This window comes from Apus apus, chromosome 6 (assembly GCF_020740795.1).
Source record: "Apus apus isolate bApuApu2 chromosome 6, bApuApu2.pri.cur, whole genome shotgun sequence".
Lineage (NCBI taxonomy): Eukaryota > Metazoa > Chordata > Aves > Apodiformes > Apodidae > Apus > Apus apus.
The window spans coordinates 10,624,372-10,640,725 of NC_067287.1; the positions used below are offsets into that span (position 1 = coordinate 10,624,372).

The window sequence follows — 16,354 nt, forward strand, 5'->3', positions numbered from 1 at the left end:
ACAATTACAGAAAGGGGTCAGTGGACAAGGACTGGTTCTCACCTGTCCTGTGTCTCTGCCGTAGACGAAATGCTAGATTTGGGGAAGAAGAAGGAAATATTTCTCTGAAAGATTATTTGTAAATAAATAGAAAAACACCAAACAAAACAAACCATGGCAGCTGTTTGAGGCCATTCAGACAGAGTGCTCGCATTAATCCTGGCAGAAAGAGCTCACTGAGTTGATGAAAGTGCACCAGAGATCAGTTTAGCACCCAGCTATGCAGTTTACCAGCAAACCCACCATTCACCATGCTGGCACAATCTCTCCAAAACTGGAGTATGAACATTCCCAGGTATGGCAAGAATAAGATACTGCTGTAACATTTACTCAAGATTTCTTTGCTATGGACTAATTTAGCAGCAGAAAAATCTTTATGATCCAAAATGGTATCTGATCTGGTATGGTATGAGATTTTTAAGACACAAGAAAAGAACGTGACTACTTCTTGGTAAATACACTCACAAATCTTACCAAGTGTGATGATTTTCCCCAAATTCTTTCACTACTCCTTGCCAAGTAAATTCTCTTTCTCCCACATGATGATATCTACCATAGTTTCTCTTAAAATTATCAAATCTCTCCTTTCAGGGGAAAACGTGAGCACTCTGCTGTATCTACTTCTCTTCCAGGGAGAAATGTAAAGCATCTACATGCCCTGCACTCGAGTACCACTAGGTGTCCGTGTTTGCCATCACACAGCAAGCTAATTTGCTATAAAGGATTAACTCTGAGTTGTCTTCAAAGTATTTATCCAAGTACGATGTGTCGTGTCAAGGCATGGAGGAGCTGGTTCACACAGGATTCCAAGATTTCCAATGACAGGAGCACAAGATGCTCCAGAATATATAAAAAAAATTCTTTAGATGGTTTGATTTTTATTGTTTATGCCAGAAAGGTGAAACAGGCCTGAAACATCCCAGGTAACAAGGCTTGGTGAAAATAGCACCTGGGAAGCTTAGGACTAATAAGGTACCTTCCCGGGAGCACCAGCCTGGGAAGTCCTGCGCTAAGTAGCTCCTGGCTCCACCTGCTGCCCTCCACACAGCAGCCTAAGGAGCAGCAAACCTGCTATCAGGCTATGGCAGGGCTCTGTCAATCCCTCCTCAAATACCTAAACATCTGTGGTACAAACAGATGCTTCAATTAGGGCAACACCTGTAAACATTATCCAAGGGAGGCAGGTGTGCTCTGTGACCCTCAGGTACCATCTAGCCTCAAGGTCCTGTTTTCTCTGATTCATTAAAAATAGCTATTCATTATACTGTGAACTGGTAGTAATCATTTCCACTAGGAGCTACCTGGCATCTGGTGTGATCAAACTCTTCCTTAGCAGGGAAGATATTCCCCGCCTACAGACTTTGGAAGCCTATCTCTGATGTGTGAGTGGGGGAGCTAACCTCCCTCGCCTCCCTGGATCACTTGTTCCTCCAGCATCCTCTAGATAGAAACATGGACCAGGGCTCCCCAATGTTCCAACCACTGGAGGAACTGGTGCTAAAATACTACATTTTCAGGGAAAGACCCCCTGTTTGGCAGGAGGAATCAAGCAGGTTCCCTTTTTGAGGTGCAAGTGGTAGGTGCAAGCAGTTAGCTCAGGTAGGTGCTGGGCACAAAGAACAGAAAAGGAACTCCTTCCTTTTGCCAAGAACTTCCAGGTGCTTACCATGCCTGTTCTGTGTCTTACATGCCACCACACCACAAAGAACAGTTACTTGCTAAATTAACCCACAGCAAAGTAATGTCTCTAGAAAGCTTATATTGTACAAATACGTATACAAATTGTAAGCCACTGAGGAATAATGCAAATACATCTGACTCCCAATGACAGAAATCCTTTCATCTATGAAGTGATTCCTCAAGCTGTTAGTTACTTAATTTGTTTTTAGAGAGTAATTTTCCAATCTCAGAGAAGTACATCATGCTTCTCTCTACCTTGGAGCATGTAAATTGGAATTCAGATGGGCTGCTGCTTTCTCACAAATACTGCATTTGGTTTGGAAAGAGAAAGAAAATAGACAATGCCCTTAAGGTTGAACTTATTATTTTAACACCTAACATTCACTTTTATTATTCCTGTGATAAAACCCACCTTTAAGGCTACTGACTGGATATATTTAAAACCCAGACAGCAGTCTAAACTGTGTACGGTACAAGATTAGTGAGAGACATTCAAATAATAAATAGCAATGCAACATGTCTTTGCAGAGAACAAGGAATAACTGAAAGATCTGACACACAGACATATCTAATGAATTGCACAGAAAGCTTAAAAAGCTTATAGCCTTAAAATCAGGAAGAAAAGGAAATGGCAGAAGCAAATAGCAAAATGCAATGAGGAAGCAAAGGGGGTCCCAAGCAGTTCAGAGCAAATGGGCTGTATGTCCTGAAAGCAGCTAGCAGGAGCCCCAGCCTGTCTCTATGCTGCCTGACACCAGCAAACCATCTCCCATCCTCTGCATTCACTTGTACCTGGGCTAGAAAACATCATTGTGCATTCAGTGCTTAAGTCTTTTCATCACGATGTTCTCAACATGAACAAACCTGAGCTAGAATTGAGCCTTGCCCTATGTCACCAGTGCAGGTGGTATCAGGATAAGTGACCACACACCAGCTGCCCCAGCAAATGTAGCACCATTTCAATTGTCTGTTTCTGCAAGGGTGCAAAATATTGGTGTGCTTGGTCTTCTGTCCTGTGGCACAATGCCATAATTAAGGTTTTAGTCCTTTTTGTAATGAAGGTCTTAAGCTTATTAGAGGCTTGTAAACCACAATGTGGTCTGTGAAATGTGAAGGCACATACTGGAGATGACCTGGCTACCTGTCCTCACACTCATGAGCACACCTTGTGAGCTGGACCACAGCCAGAGTTTCGATGCTGCTGTCTCCTGTCAGCCAGCCCTGGGGCAGATGCTGAATATCTCTAAGTGCTTCCTGTGGCTCAGTGCTGTATTTGAATCCCTGGGCTGGATGCTGAGGAATGACTACAGCTCAGGCCATCTCATTGCCAGTCACTGCCGTTCCCTGCCAAGTGAAACACACGTATCAGTTATACCTGGGCTTCCCCATTTCTGAATATACCTGTGGTTTGGTCAGACCCTGCTCACAACTGAGTAGTACCAGAGAACAGGAGAATAAATGTTAGAGCATGACACCTCTCTCTCACCTTTGCATCAAATGCTTTTGAATATCACAGTAAGCTCAAGCTGCCACACCTTTGCCAAAGCCTAAAGATTGTCTCATGTCTGACTTAAGGGCTCACAACTGCCAAAGATGCTCTGTCAGTGTATAACACACGAGTATGTAATACTAATCTAGTTAAAAACAGATTATAATGTAAAGAACCACGCCCACCCCAACTCACTATATGAAATTATCCAGCGTATCTGTTATTAGAATTGCTATATCATTTGTTCATAATTATCTCCTTTTCCATTTTCTGTTCCTAAAATGGTTCAGTATCTTTTCCAATCACAAAAGCATATTCAGAAGCAGAATATGCAGAACACAGCACCTGTAGATGTAGGTAAAATCTAGTCCATTTCATGCAGGTAAATTGTTTACCCTGCAGTACAAATCTCATGCAAACATCTGATTTTCAGTCAAAGAATCAGTAACAGTGAAGGGTCAGAGGAGCTGCTCAGAGCTATTAAGTATTTTGAAATATGTCAACATCGTTGCAGAAATCCACACTAGCTGGTTATTTACATATATTCAATAGGACACAGAGCTTTGCTAGTTTAAACAAAGCATTCTGTGTGGTGCAGCACTCTGTCCTAATATAAATTGCTAGTTTTCTGTTGCTCTTAGGCTTTCTGCCCATCTGGTTTTGGATGACAGCCAGTTTTGGATGGAAGCATTTAGTCACCATAAACAGCCTATTTCAAGAGTGTGAGAGAGGCAGTGGGAGCAAGAATGGCATTTGCATTCTTATCAAGAGATTAAAAAAAATGAGTAAGATTCTGTCTGCACTGAAATAGATCCAGGAGCTGTCACTCAAGTTGGGGCACAGGCACAAGAAATCTTAAACCCTGCTGAGTTCTCTGTGAAAATGTCCGTAATTTTGTAAAGATTTTCTTTTTACTGGGAGGTTAGAGAGAGAGATCACATTCAGAAGAAGTCTTTGAGGAATTTCAGTAGTAGAGAATTGCTTTAGTTATCTTATTTCGTAACCAGCTCTTTTTGGAGTGAGGATACTGACACACCCACCTTCCTCCCTCTATAGCCCTAAAGGATGCTGACAGCTCTGGAAATTCTGGTGAATGCTTCATTGTATCAGTACAGAGGTGTTTTTACAGAGGGGATGGAGTGTCTTTCAGGAGCTATGAGCTCCTATGAGATAACCTATTATCATCAGCAGAATTGCTCTGGATTGAAGTTCAGAATTGGAAACTTGGTGGAGAACACCTGACTCATCTCTGAGTCATTCTTGGTCCTCAGGTCCCTCTACCCGCCTTCCATTAAGATGGTGTTAGTGTTTCCCACCCTTTCTGTTTTGTCTAACCAAATGAAGAGGAACACTCAAGCTGAGCTTCACCAGGAGGTCTCTTGATATTTAAGCAATTAGTTAAACACATAGCTGGGATCATGGTGACAGCCTTGTAGCCCAAATATACCAGCTTGACTCCTCTCAGCAAGGAGATAGGAGCAGAGGCATCTGGATGTGCACCATTCTTTAAATCAGGACACAGTAAGTTATTCAGCAGGAAGAGACAGAGATAGCACATGAGACATATAAAGATGCTAATGGAAAGGAAATCTGGTGTTAAAGTCTCAAATAGCTCATACCTTTCCTGTCCAGCATCTCTTGCTGGATTCCCTAATAGACAACCATATCCTGATTGTGCTGGATTTCGGATTCCGACATATGCTGACATCTGCAGAACAGCTGGAATGGAGCCGTCTGAATTACTTCTGGAGCCTTTTTCCCCAGAAAGCTGACCCAACTATAAAAAATGCGTTTTAAGCTAAAGATGACCAGACTCACTTTGTTTCACCCAACAAATGGAACCAGATCATCCATATGTCTTTCAACCTATAAGACTGAAGGTCTTCTCACGGTATTTGGCTCAGAGAGCTGGTACCCAAATTCTATTCCTTTCTCTTTCCTGGAAAAGCACAAAATGAAGCAGATATATACCCTGTGATTCCTCAGTGACACAGAAGCTGCAAACTCCTTTGCTATCAGTGTTGCAGAAGGTGAGAAAAGCAGATGGCTGAAACCCTCTAAGGTAATCCCCCACCTGCCATATTTCACAGCCACAAGATGTTTTAAACTCACCCAGGGTTAATAAAAGCACATGGATAGACTGAAATCAGGGAGTACTGACTAGTTGTTTTCTTTCATATGTCCAGCACAGTTTGAGCAAAGCAGAAAGCCTTGACCCAAGAGGTCAAGGGTTTCAGTCAACAGATGATTTGTCAGACATCAATTCCCAAGGCATTGCTAGCAAGTACACAAAATCTGATCATGTATTCTGGCCAGGAACTTTGTGAAACATTCCCAGGTACAAACAGCACAGGCAAAGTCTGCACAGTAAAAAGTCTACACAGCTGGTAGTTTAAAATAGAAACCCAGATGTCTGTGTCACATACCTGGTACCACTGGAAAAGGAGAATTCCTGTCCAACAGAACCTTTAGAAAGATAAGGTCAAAGCATGGGCACTGTTCACATCTGTCTTTATCTAAACAGGGTGTTCTGCTCTGGCCAGAATTTTGAGAGGGGAGGAATCAAATAATGTTCCAGCAGCCCTGTTTCCCCTCAGTGTTCCCAGCTGAGTATTGCCCCTGCTATTTGCCTGTCAGCAGAGAACCTACAGCTTCCCTGATGTCAACATCAGGGAATGATTAGGACCTACAGGCCTCTGATGAGTCACCTCTGCTTTTAAATCACACTGAAATGAAGTTACCTGAAGATCTAGAAAAAATGGCTCCTAACAATCAAGGAGAGAGCGCAGACTGATGTCCTCTTGAGAAGGAAGCAAATGATATTCAGAGGAAAAGCACAATAATAACACCATAGGGATGATTTAGAACAAAGGAAAAAAATCTCAGTTTGTTCACTTGATTAAATTTGCTCAATACACACATCCACAAATTATTTTTCCTTCGTAGTCTCGATATTTGTTTTAGACAGGTATGTTGCTGTCTGCACAGCTACACTTCTAATGGAGATATGAAAAGTGATGTAATTTCAAACAATACCTGCAACCAATCTCCCTCCCCTTGTCAAATAAAACCTAGACATTTCCAAGACAAGCAGATGTAGATTGCTTCAAAGCTACACTTTCCTGTTACAGTCCTGCTGTAAGAAGTGAGTGTAAGAAGGCAGAAAAGGGATAAGTGCTCTCCTCTTCCCCTCTGCTAGCATGCAGGGATCAGGATTTACAGGCTAAGTACTACTGTGTTTTAGATACATATAAGCCTGATGACATTAGACAGATGCCCTCTCCAGTGGACAGCCATGCCCAGCTCCCAGCACCACTGTGTGATCTGCCCTCCTGTGTCTCAACCCAGCCCAGCTCCTGTGCTGTCCCTTCCCTGCAGAACCTTTGCTGATCTTCCCTGACCTGCCTCAGGTGCTCTGGGCTCTCTTAAAACACACACACGCCCCTTTGCAATGAAGGCTGGATATCTGAAGGCAGTGTGGATGGGGAGCCTGGCATACAGAAATGCAAAAGCCTGCACTGATGCTTGGTAGCATCACAGGAACCACCACACTCCTCCTTCAGGCATATTAGCTCCTCAAAAGGGGTAACGATCTGAGCAGCGAAACCAAAATCATGATGAAGGACTTAAAGCATCCCCTGATGGTTTTTTTTCCCAAATTGTTGAAATCACAGAACAGATGTTTTACATAAAACTGGCTTTATTTTTAATTGGAGAAGATTATTCAAACTATGTCTAAGCCATATGGTCCTGTATGCCTGACTCCCCTCTGCCATTGCTGGAGAGGCTAGCTTGGCATCCTTCTCCTTTTCCAAGTCATTTCCTTTTTACAGATTTAATAGCTGCTATTTTTCTTTTTTTATTGTTGGTCCCTAGGTCCCGCTACTATAAATCAGGCTCTTAGGCCCAAAATTAACTCAAAGGTAGATTTGGATTAAGTTGCTTTTAAAGATTTTCAGTAGTAGGTTGGCCTAATAGATCATACAAGGAAATGAAGATTTAGAGGACAGAAAACACACCAGGAGGAAAGACAGCAGTGAGTGGTGTTCAGTTCCAAGCTGCTGAAGGAAGACCTGGCCCTGGCTGGCACATTTACCTGCCCCTTTTTCCACTGCAGAGTGGGAATTTTCAAAGGGATTTATTACCTACTGGAGAAACCTGGACGACACAACTATTGGATGATGCTGGGTGGAGACAGGCCTGAGGCTGAATGGATGTGTGATGGCTGAGGGCACCACACTGGGCACAGGGCTGGGCTCACCAAAGCCTGGCCCTCTAGTGTCTGCTTCTATCACACCCAACACAGCCCAGGAATATTCAGCAGTTGAGAGCAATAAACCTGGCAAATGTTAATCACACTCTAGGAGACAGGGGCTGCAAGGCAGGCTCTGGATCCTGTTTGGGCGAGGTGGTTGCAGTTGGAGGCAGCCAGACAATCTCACAGACTCTTCTCCCTTTCTGCCAAGCTTTCTCCAATGCCTATCGGTTGCTTGTCATGTTAAAGTCTCATCTAAATGATATGCTGCAGCTTAGTGAATCGCCACGTGAATTAAGCACCATGTGAAAACACACCAGCGCTGCTACAAACAGGCTGCATGGATCAGCTCCATGTGAAGCAATGCTGACTCTGAGCAGTAGAGTTTGCACAGCAGTTGCATGCCCATGCCCTCAGTCTGTGTTTGGCACTGTAAAAGAGGGATCTTGAGGGACCTGATTACTTTTGTTTGAGTCCTCCCTATTGCTTGCCTCATCCACTGCAGCCACTGAGCCTTTTTAGCATCAATGCATCATTTTCAGCCATCCTTGAGCCCTAACAGCTAAATCCTGGGGCTTTCATTCTCCTCTCCATAATACTGCTATTTACTTGAGGTGACCTCATTTGGCAAGTGATGTAACAGGGTGCATGATCGAGCCTGGCACATCTAAGCAGATGTTTACAGTGGACACAGAAACAGCATTATGAAATGAAAATAATGCCTAAAACCTGAGCAGCACAAGAGATTACAATGGTCTTTATGCAGATCAGCTTACCTAAAATAGTGTTGAAAGGCCTTTGGATGCAGTCGTATGCTTCCCATTTTAAAATAAAAGACTGTTGCTTGCACTACTGTGATGTGACTCCCAAAGGAACCAGCAGCTGAAGGTTTTGAATTTTATCATTCTTGGCTGCTCTGTTTGATAGAGTTGACTGGAGGATGCCCAAAGGACACTCCTCCCATAAAATTGTTCTCCTTTAACTACAATAACCAAAAGTGGCTGCACACTTTCTTTGGTGTTTTGTTTTAGTTTCTAACAAGGTAATAAATTCTATTTCAAACAAGAATATAAATCCAAAGAGTTTGATAGTTAATCTGACTTCCTTTATTTCAAGTGAAAGGAAATGCTCACTGACTTTGCCATTTACATTGGCTGTCATGTCCCATTATCAGGGAGTGCTAAATATGGATCAGCGCAGTCCAGCACAAACAAGTAGAAGATTGAGCAGAGCTCAAAAGATCTTGCTATGTTCATTTATCACAGGATGAACAGAATATTAAGGTCTATTAATAAGCACATTCCCAGTTCCTGCTTCATTTCTTTCACCAAAGACACTTCAGATGAAATATTCTGTCCTGTGCAATTACTGTTACATGCAAGTAGCTCCTGGATGAATATGTTTGTTTCTATTCTTGCTAGACTCAGTTTGGTCAATACAGAGGCCTCAATTTTCAAAGACAGATCTCTCTGTTTACCCACAACACTCATGCATGTGTTCTTTTGCTCCCCAAACCCATATTTCTCTTTTGCACACAACACATGCAGAGGAAGGAGATGTAAACTGAGCTTAATCCTCAGGGTATTTGCCAAAGTGAAATGCAACAGTGTCCAGGATGAACAAAATATTTTGGTAGCTGAGTGTAAAGTTTTCAGCATAAGATCCAACTACACTTAAAGTTTGACATCACCGTAGGCAGTGAGTCTCTAAAGCTGTGTGGAGGATGTGTTCAGGGCAGCTCAGTTAGAGAGCTACTGCTGGGGACTTCTGAGGAAAAGAGCAACGATTGAGCCTGAAGTCAGCAAAGTTCAGTGTGAATTGAACATTTACTTCCTTTGGGTTTCTTTTGAAAATCCTGGGCTAATCTGTATCTATCCTTAATTGGCAGATATAAAGGTATGTGCTCAGGGGAACTATATTTGGGTTTTTGCTAGTTACTGGGAAATAAAGCTGAACTGTGTAAAAAATCCTTTTGCAGAAAGACAGCGAACCCACAGAGTTTGACAGTGGATCTGATTTGCTTTGTTGAAGCTGGAACAGTAAAGGTTTTAGTGGCAACCTAGCTGCAGATGACAGGGACAACCTGAGCCTGTGCATGGAGTGGAGCTGTGGGAAGAGCACAGGGCTGTGGCAGAACTGGGGCTGCAGAGATGGAGGACAGATGACAAAACGAGGGCCTGGGAGTGGACAAAGGGAGATGGTGAACACCAGCAGTGGTAACTAAGGGCTTGATATACAGCTGTCGGTCCTGATCAGCACTCATAATGAAACTGAGCAATTCCCAAACAAAACCTCGATTCACTTTGAGGTATGTTTCCCAAACTGCATATTGGGGAACCCTAGAATGAAGAAAGAAATTCTTAACCTTTTCTTGAACCCCACATACTGTTACTCTTAACATCCACAGCCTATCCTCTATACATGTGTTCATACAGTATTAACATTATATTAATTGCACCTACACAACCTGAATAACCAACAGGACACTTCCTTGGCTGAATATCTCCTTTTCCAGTTGTATTCCCTTAATTAATTTAATTTCACTAACTCACTAATTCTTCATCTATGCTGTAAGATTTTTGGCATAAGCATCTGTTTCCTTTCCTACAACACGAGCACATTTTGGACAAGAATGATAATGACAAATAATAAGTAAGCAATTTCCCCTCTCCCAGGCAACACAGTAGCAGAGCTGTCTGTTCAAACCTCATTAACCTCTACCCAATCTGAAGAAAAAACTGCCGAAGTGCTCTGTTTGCCAGAATGAGTCCGAAGTGGAGGGAAAATGTGCTTGAACTAAAAGAGAATGAACTCAGCTTTTACTGCATGAAAAGGGATTTTACTGTTGCATCGCCACAAATAACACTGTAATTATGAACTAGTGGCTCTTCAGTGATACATTTCTGCAAGAAAATTATGAAAACACAATGTAAAACATCTTTCTTTCCTTCTAAGGGTTTGCATGCCTGGCCTTAGCAAGTAGCCCTATTAAGAGCATGTATGTAACATTTCACAGCCTGTACTGTTTTCTTCTGTTCCTTCTGACTCCCCTTCTCTTTCCCTCCAGCAAAAAGGGACTCTTTATCACACTGCTCTGTATTGTACCATAACTAATGTCTTGACTGATCCAAGGTGCAGATAAATGAATTCACCTCTACTCTACATCAAGGGTATTTTCATGTGCAAGATGCAGCATTGAGACATGGTAAAAAATGCAAAGAGAGTCTCAGAAGTACCAGCAAAATACAGGAGCTTGAGGAAACAGTGTTAGGGGCAGGCCCATTCTTGGTTGACAGAGGTTTTTGGGCACCTCTCTACCTCTGCCCAGCTGCAGCAGCAAGCCAGCTCCTCCCCTCCTCTGCTGAGAAGCTATTTGGCTCCCCAGGGACAGCCTGCCCCAGTGCCCTGCACCTGCTGAGGCAGCCAGGCTGCTCCCCACAGAGGACAGAGGCAGTGGGGGACAGTTGGGGATCCTGTGTCCTGCGGCTTTTGGGGATGGGGAGCAGGAGGTGTGGAGCTCCTCTGAGACAGGCCCCTTCCCTGGGACTGCAGGTAACCTGCTTTCAGTGCCTCATGTTGAATCGGGTAAATATCTGTTAATTGGCTGAATCCTGAAAGTTTTTTAAAACTCCTGGAGTGTGCTGTTTCAGAAAGTGCACAGTGCCCTGTCAGCTGGCACCCTATGACTTTCCATCCACTTTCCAGCTAGATGGGCTTTAAAGAAAAGGAGATGACTGAAAAGCAAAATCAGGAAAATGTACTTTGCAAAAATTTTTCTCCTTTTCAAAAAAATTCCTGAATTACAGGATTTGAAGAGACAGTTTGGCACAAAAAGCCTGAAAGAAAAGTAGAGATCCAAACAGAAATTTCAGTACCCTAACAAATGTCTCATCTCCTGCCTCTGAATGTAAAGAATTCAATGCAAGAGGCCTGCACAGTAGATGGAATTCAGGAGAGCACCCACAAGTATGCACAAGCTCAGTACAAATAAATAGGACATAAATTGTGTTCTTTTGTGAGCCAGGATTGATGTGAGTGCTTGCAATCAGGGCAAAGCAAGAAGCAGTCCATAAAAAGGGAGAAAAATGTACGTATTTAGTGAGACAATTTGATCACGAGATTCTGCAGTATCTGTATGGGATGCGACTTTATGTCTGGAGAGAGGGATGTGGGTCACTTAAAATCAAAGATTTGGTTCTGTTTCCCAGTCTCTGTTTCTGCTCTCTGTGCTACACAAAGGACATGGCAACTTCATTATAGAGACCACAGTCACATCTCACAAATATTGATGATGAAGGCAAAAGGAGCATTTGCAAAACTGAACTATACATTTTGCCATGTCCCAGTTTTGCTGTCAGGGGTAGTAAGAACTTTGAGTCTTATTTCAAGAATGTTTATAAAGCCTTTTTCTTGACTTCCAGCCATGAAGTCCCCAAATAAAATTAAATGATACTACAGAGACTTCAGATCACACAAAGTATGTTCCTGTCAGGCTGAAATGACCAGTAATAAGTTTGAAAAAAATGTAAAGGGGTGTACAACATTTTCCAAACTGAAGCCAAAGATAATTATAGTTATTTTTAAATATATCCAGAATATTTAGGCATATTAACCACAATAGCAATAGTACTAATGTAGCTAAACCTTATTTCTTTCATATGACAGACAGCATCTTCTACAGAAAACAAAATGTTTATCACCCATTTATATTTTTTCCTCCTCCTTGAAACTTGGCAGCCCTTGTACATCATACATCTGTATTAAGATGCCATGGGCTATCAGTTGAACACTCATCTCAATTCATTGGCTGTTTGGAAAATTACAATCCCAGACGGTTCTTTCTTGTGAAGATTTCTACAACTTGCTGGCTCCACTACAGACAGTTGGTCTCTATTTGCATAGTAACTCTCACTTACATTGGCTGACTTAATTTTCCTTTTCTGATCATCCTGTGTAATTTTATGCCAGTCTTTTTCTCAGTTTTAAGTCCGCTTTGCAATCCAATATAATCTGAACAATCATCAATATCATGGGGTTTTCTTCTCCTCTTACAACCTCTATGGTAGGAAATAAGTTTCATGCACACTGTTTAGCAATAACAAGGACACAATTTCATTTCTTAGAACTATTGTGTGTTACCATAGACAAGAAATGCAAGTAAAGTAAATTCATGTTTTAGCCATGGTAACAGAAACTGCATCAACCATTGACACATTTTTTTAATTGATTCAGTCTTCTGCAAATACTTAATCTATGATTTTGCTGATAAACATGAGAAGTCCAGCAAAAAGGGGCTGCTTTCCCTGCTAGCACACTTTTCTTGGGAAAAGAAACATTTTAAAGGAACTGTTAAAGTAGTTTTTAATTACTAAAAATGGGAAGGTAGTCACAAAAGAAACAATGAATGAAGTGAAAAAGGGATCTAATATAATTTTTAAAAAATAAAATGTAGCAAAGAACAACACTAAACACAAAAGCATTACAGTAAAAAATTGGCAGGAAAACAGTCATTCCAAAAATGGGCTACAGCTTATTGCTATATATCTACAGCTATAGATGTGGCAGAGTAACTATAGGTTCGGTCTTCCCTTTTTATGGAAGTGTTCCTAAAAAGCTCCTTTGGCAAATGCTAGCAAAACCTTTACTCTCAAGCAAAGCAAACGCACTGAAGGAATTTGGTGTTCTTCTCTTGTCTGTTCCCACCACCCTCCAAAAGGACAAATAAGAGGGTCTGCAGAATGGCATCACTTGAGCAAATGTGGATTTCTTTGTGAGTGAAAGCTCCAGCACCACCTGCTTGCAGTATGAACCTGCTACAGCTCAAGAAAACTGCCCTGGGACTTGAATAACACTTTCTAAACCTTCAGCCGAAGTTGTTTAGAATCAGGGATGGAAAATGTAAAAGCCTACATACCTTCCCCTCTGGCAGTTCAACAGGTGTGTGCTGTATTAACTGACCCTCCCCTCCCTGCCACTGCCACCTTGACGTCATTGTTACTGGGTCGACAAAAGGTTTCCATGACAAACGAGAAAGCTGATCTGTTATCTCCCCTTTGGAGGAAACTGAAATGCCCTCTCTCCCATATTCTGCTAGAACCACCCATCTTGTTTTTGGCACGTAGCACAGAGGGTGCGTTTTGGTGATTGATTTTGATTTCTCTCTGCTCTGGAAAAGAGAAGCCAAGCTGTTTGTTGTTTCTCCCGTAACTTAAAATAAAGGGTGTCACCCTCATCCCACTGTGATCCCACCCACCTTATCCACAGCACAACGTTCTTTGCAGGCATGTTGACTACCACGCTAAAAAAGAGAACAGATAACACTGAAAGAGGACAAACTTTGAAGCAATGAACAAAAACATTATTAAGACATTTGAGTCTCTTCTTGGCTATAATTTATTACCTCTACTAGCAGTCATGGCCCCTAATAGTTAGCAGATGTTTGAAACTTCTCGTTTTGAACTTCGTCTAAGATTAAAAAGAGATCTCATGGTGTTTAAATAGCAGCTGCAGAATGAAAAAAGGTTTCCTTCCTAATGTGACAGAAACGTTCATCCTAGCCTTAAACAAAGAGGACTGTTTTATATTCTGTAAACACGGAGGAAGCTAAATTTCTGTGCACAGGCACCCATGCATTTTAAATTTAATACATGTATAATTTGCAGCAAATGACATAACTCCAATGGAAAAGGCTGGCCCAGCTGCCTAAATGCTTCTTAGGGTTTTGCTGCAATTTACTCCAGACCTACAGCTCCCCACAAGCAGGAGAAGGCTGGAGCAATTAGGCCATGAACACCAGGTTAGCGAATTCACAGGGCTAAATTTATTTATTATCATCATAGCTGTGCTCAGTGCATCAAGGAAGAACCTATCAGTGCTCAAGGAGGATCGTGTCCTGGATATGGAAACAAAACTAAAGAATCTTCAGGGAGGAATAAAATAAGGTTCACTGCAGCTCTACATCCCCCCCAGCCTTACCGCCGTGCTGGCCCCAGCAGGGATTTTACCCTGTGCAGCAATGCAGATTCTCCCTTCTTTTAAATACTTGGGGCCGATGCTAAATTCAATCACATGGACACAGCCCTTGTGAACCCTCTAGGACTACAGATTCCCTTGCCTCTTGTTCGTACAATGATTAAACTTCAGCAAAAGACTAATTAACAGAAACAGATGGCTAAGCTTCTGATCTGAGGAAGTTAACATACAAACATCTAATTTAAAAACAGGTTTAGATATCAAAATGAAACATTGTTCCCTCTCAGACAGCACATATTCTTCTTTGCTTGGCAGTGTGGACACTTTCTAGATTTTTAATTAATTCCTCACACTTGCAGGTTTATTGATGGACACAGAGATCTTATGTAGCTGGCAGCTCCGATATGAACCAGAGTTTGAAAGATGTGCTGTAGTGAACAAAGATGGCCCTAGCCTTGATGCATCTGGTTTGAGTTAATATTTTTATCCTCTTAGAGCACACGAGATTTTTTCCTAAGCTAGGCTTTTCCTAGTACACATGTTTCTTCTGATTTTAGTAACATAAGGTTGTAATATACTGCTCTCAAACAGATGTGATTTTGGAGCCTGTCCAAGGATTATTGCTCACCTTCAGAGGGAGGCAAACTCTAAACCGTGGACTATTGTCTTTGGGGAAGACAAAATACCTTTGTTTGACTCCCATTGAGATAATTTTAAATCCTGCTGCATGACAGCTTTTTGCAACTAATGTGGCATGTAATACTAAAGATATTATTACTGAATATGAAAATGGCTAACACTTTTGCAAATATAATCAACGCATTTAATTCATTGCCCCAGTGAGGTTCACAACTCTTAAGACCTTCAAGCCAGTGCAGGGCTTAAAAAACATACATTTAACCTCAAGTCAGTGCTAACTCCATTCCTATTGAGCAGAGCAAAGCATATGCTTAAAATTAGGGGCATGTGCTTAATGGGCTCAGGAAACAAGTCCTGCTTTACGATTCAGCACTAGCAATTTGCAGCTCTGTATTCATCTTCCTTATGACCAGTAACATGCCCGAGAAATTAGAACAGGCCAGTGGCAGGGAATGGAGCTCTGGTCTCATTAATGGGGCTATTAGGCAGAACCAGCACAGCACCCAGCACCAGCCCAGAACAAGCCAACCCACTCCAGCCCCAGCAGCAAGCCCTGGTCAGTGTGCTCAATTTACAACTACAGAATAAGTGAAGGAAAAGCACCACAGCTAAGAACCGTAGCTATTTAGCATAAATAGACTATATGCGGAAATGATACCCATAGATATTTTTACTACAGATTTACAGTAACTCCACCACTCCCAGCAGGTGTCAACACTCCTGACTCAGAGGACACATCGCCTGCATACATTTTTTATTTAATTACCAAGATTTTCAGAAACTTGCTCTGCAGTGCTCAGAGCAGAGTCATTAATCTTCAGTAATCTCTTTAAGCAACAATTTCAACTTTTATGAGGCTGGAGCACCTCTCTGAAGCAATGGCTGTATTGTCTGAGTGCTGGATTTTATGCAAGGCAGTTGTCATGGCAACCAGATGGGGAGGGGAAAACCCAAACAATAATTGAGCATCAAAGAATTTTAAATGCAGAGAAAACTCAGAACTAGATTCCAGATTAGAGCTATAGGCTGTCCTAACTGCAGATTTTAAAGCTTAGGAAGACTGGATGTTATTACAAACTCTCTTGGGGATGGCTGTATTCCAGTAATGCATTATCACTGATCTGTTCCCATTACAATCCATCCATTTCAGTGAAAATGACATGTTTGTGGGGCAGTGGAAAAGCAATCTGAAAAGAAACAATTGCACATCTCTGCTTTTGGTAGAGAGAAGAGGGAGAGGGGAAAAAGGTTATAAACAAAACTATATTTCAATAGCAAGC

At 41.9% G+C, this 16,354-nt stretch overlaps 1 protein-coding gene across 9 annotated transcripts in view; it reads right to left on the reverse strand.

Moving 5' to 3' along the window:
• Positions 1-16,354, reverse strand: part of KALRN (kalirin RhoGEF kinase) — a 500,706-nt gene that overhangs the window by 96,599 nt on the left and 387,753 nt on the right. For 8 of the 9 annotated variants that reach the window (XM_051624220.1, XM_051624222.1, XM_051624226.1 and 5 more), the window contains exon 34: positions 43-72. The exons of the other annotated variant lie outside the window; for it this stretch is intronic. In XM_051624220.1, coding sequence (XP_051480180.1) covers positions 43-72 — 30 coding nt within the window. The remainder of the gene's footprint in view (positions 1-42; positions 73-16,354) is intronic. 9 annotated transcript variants of the gene reach the window in all.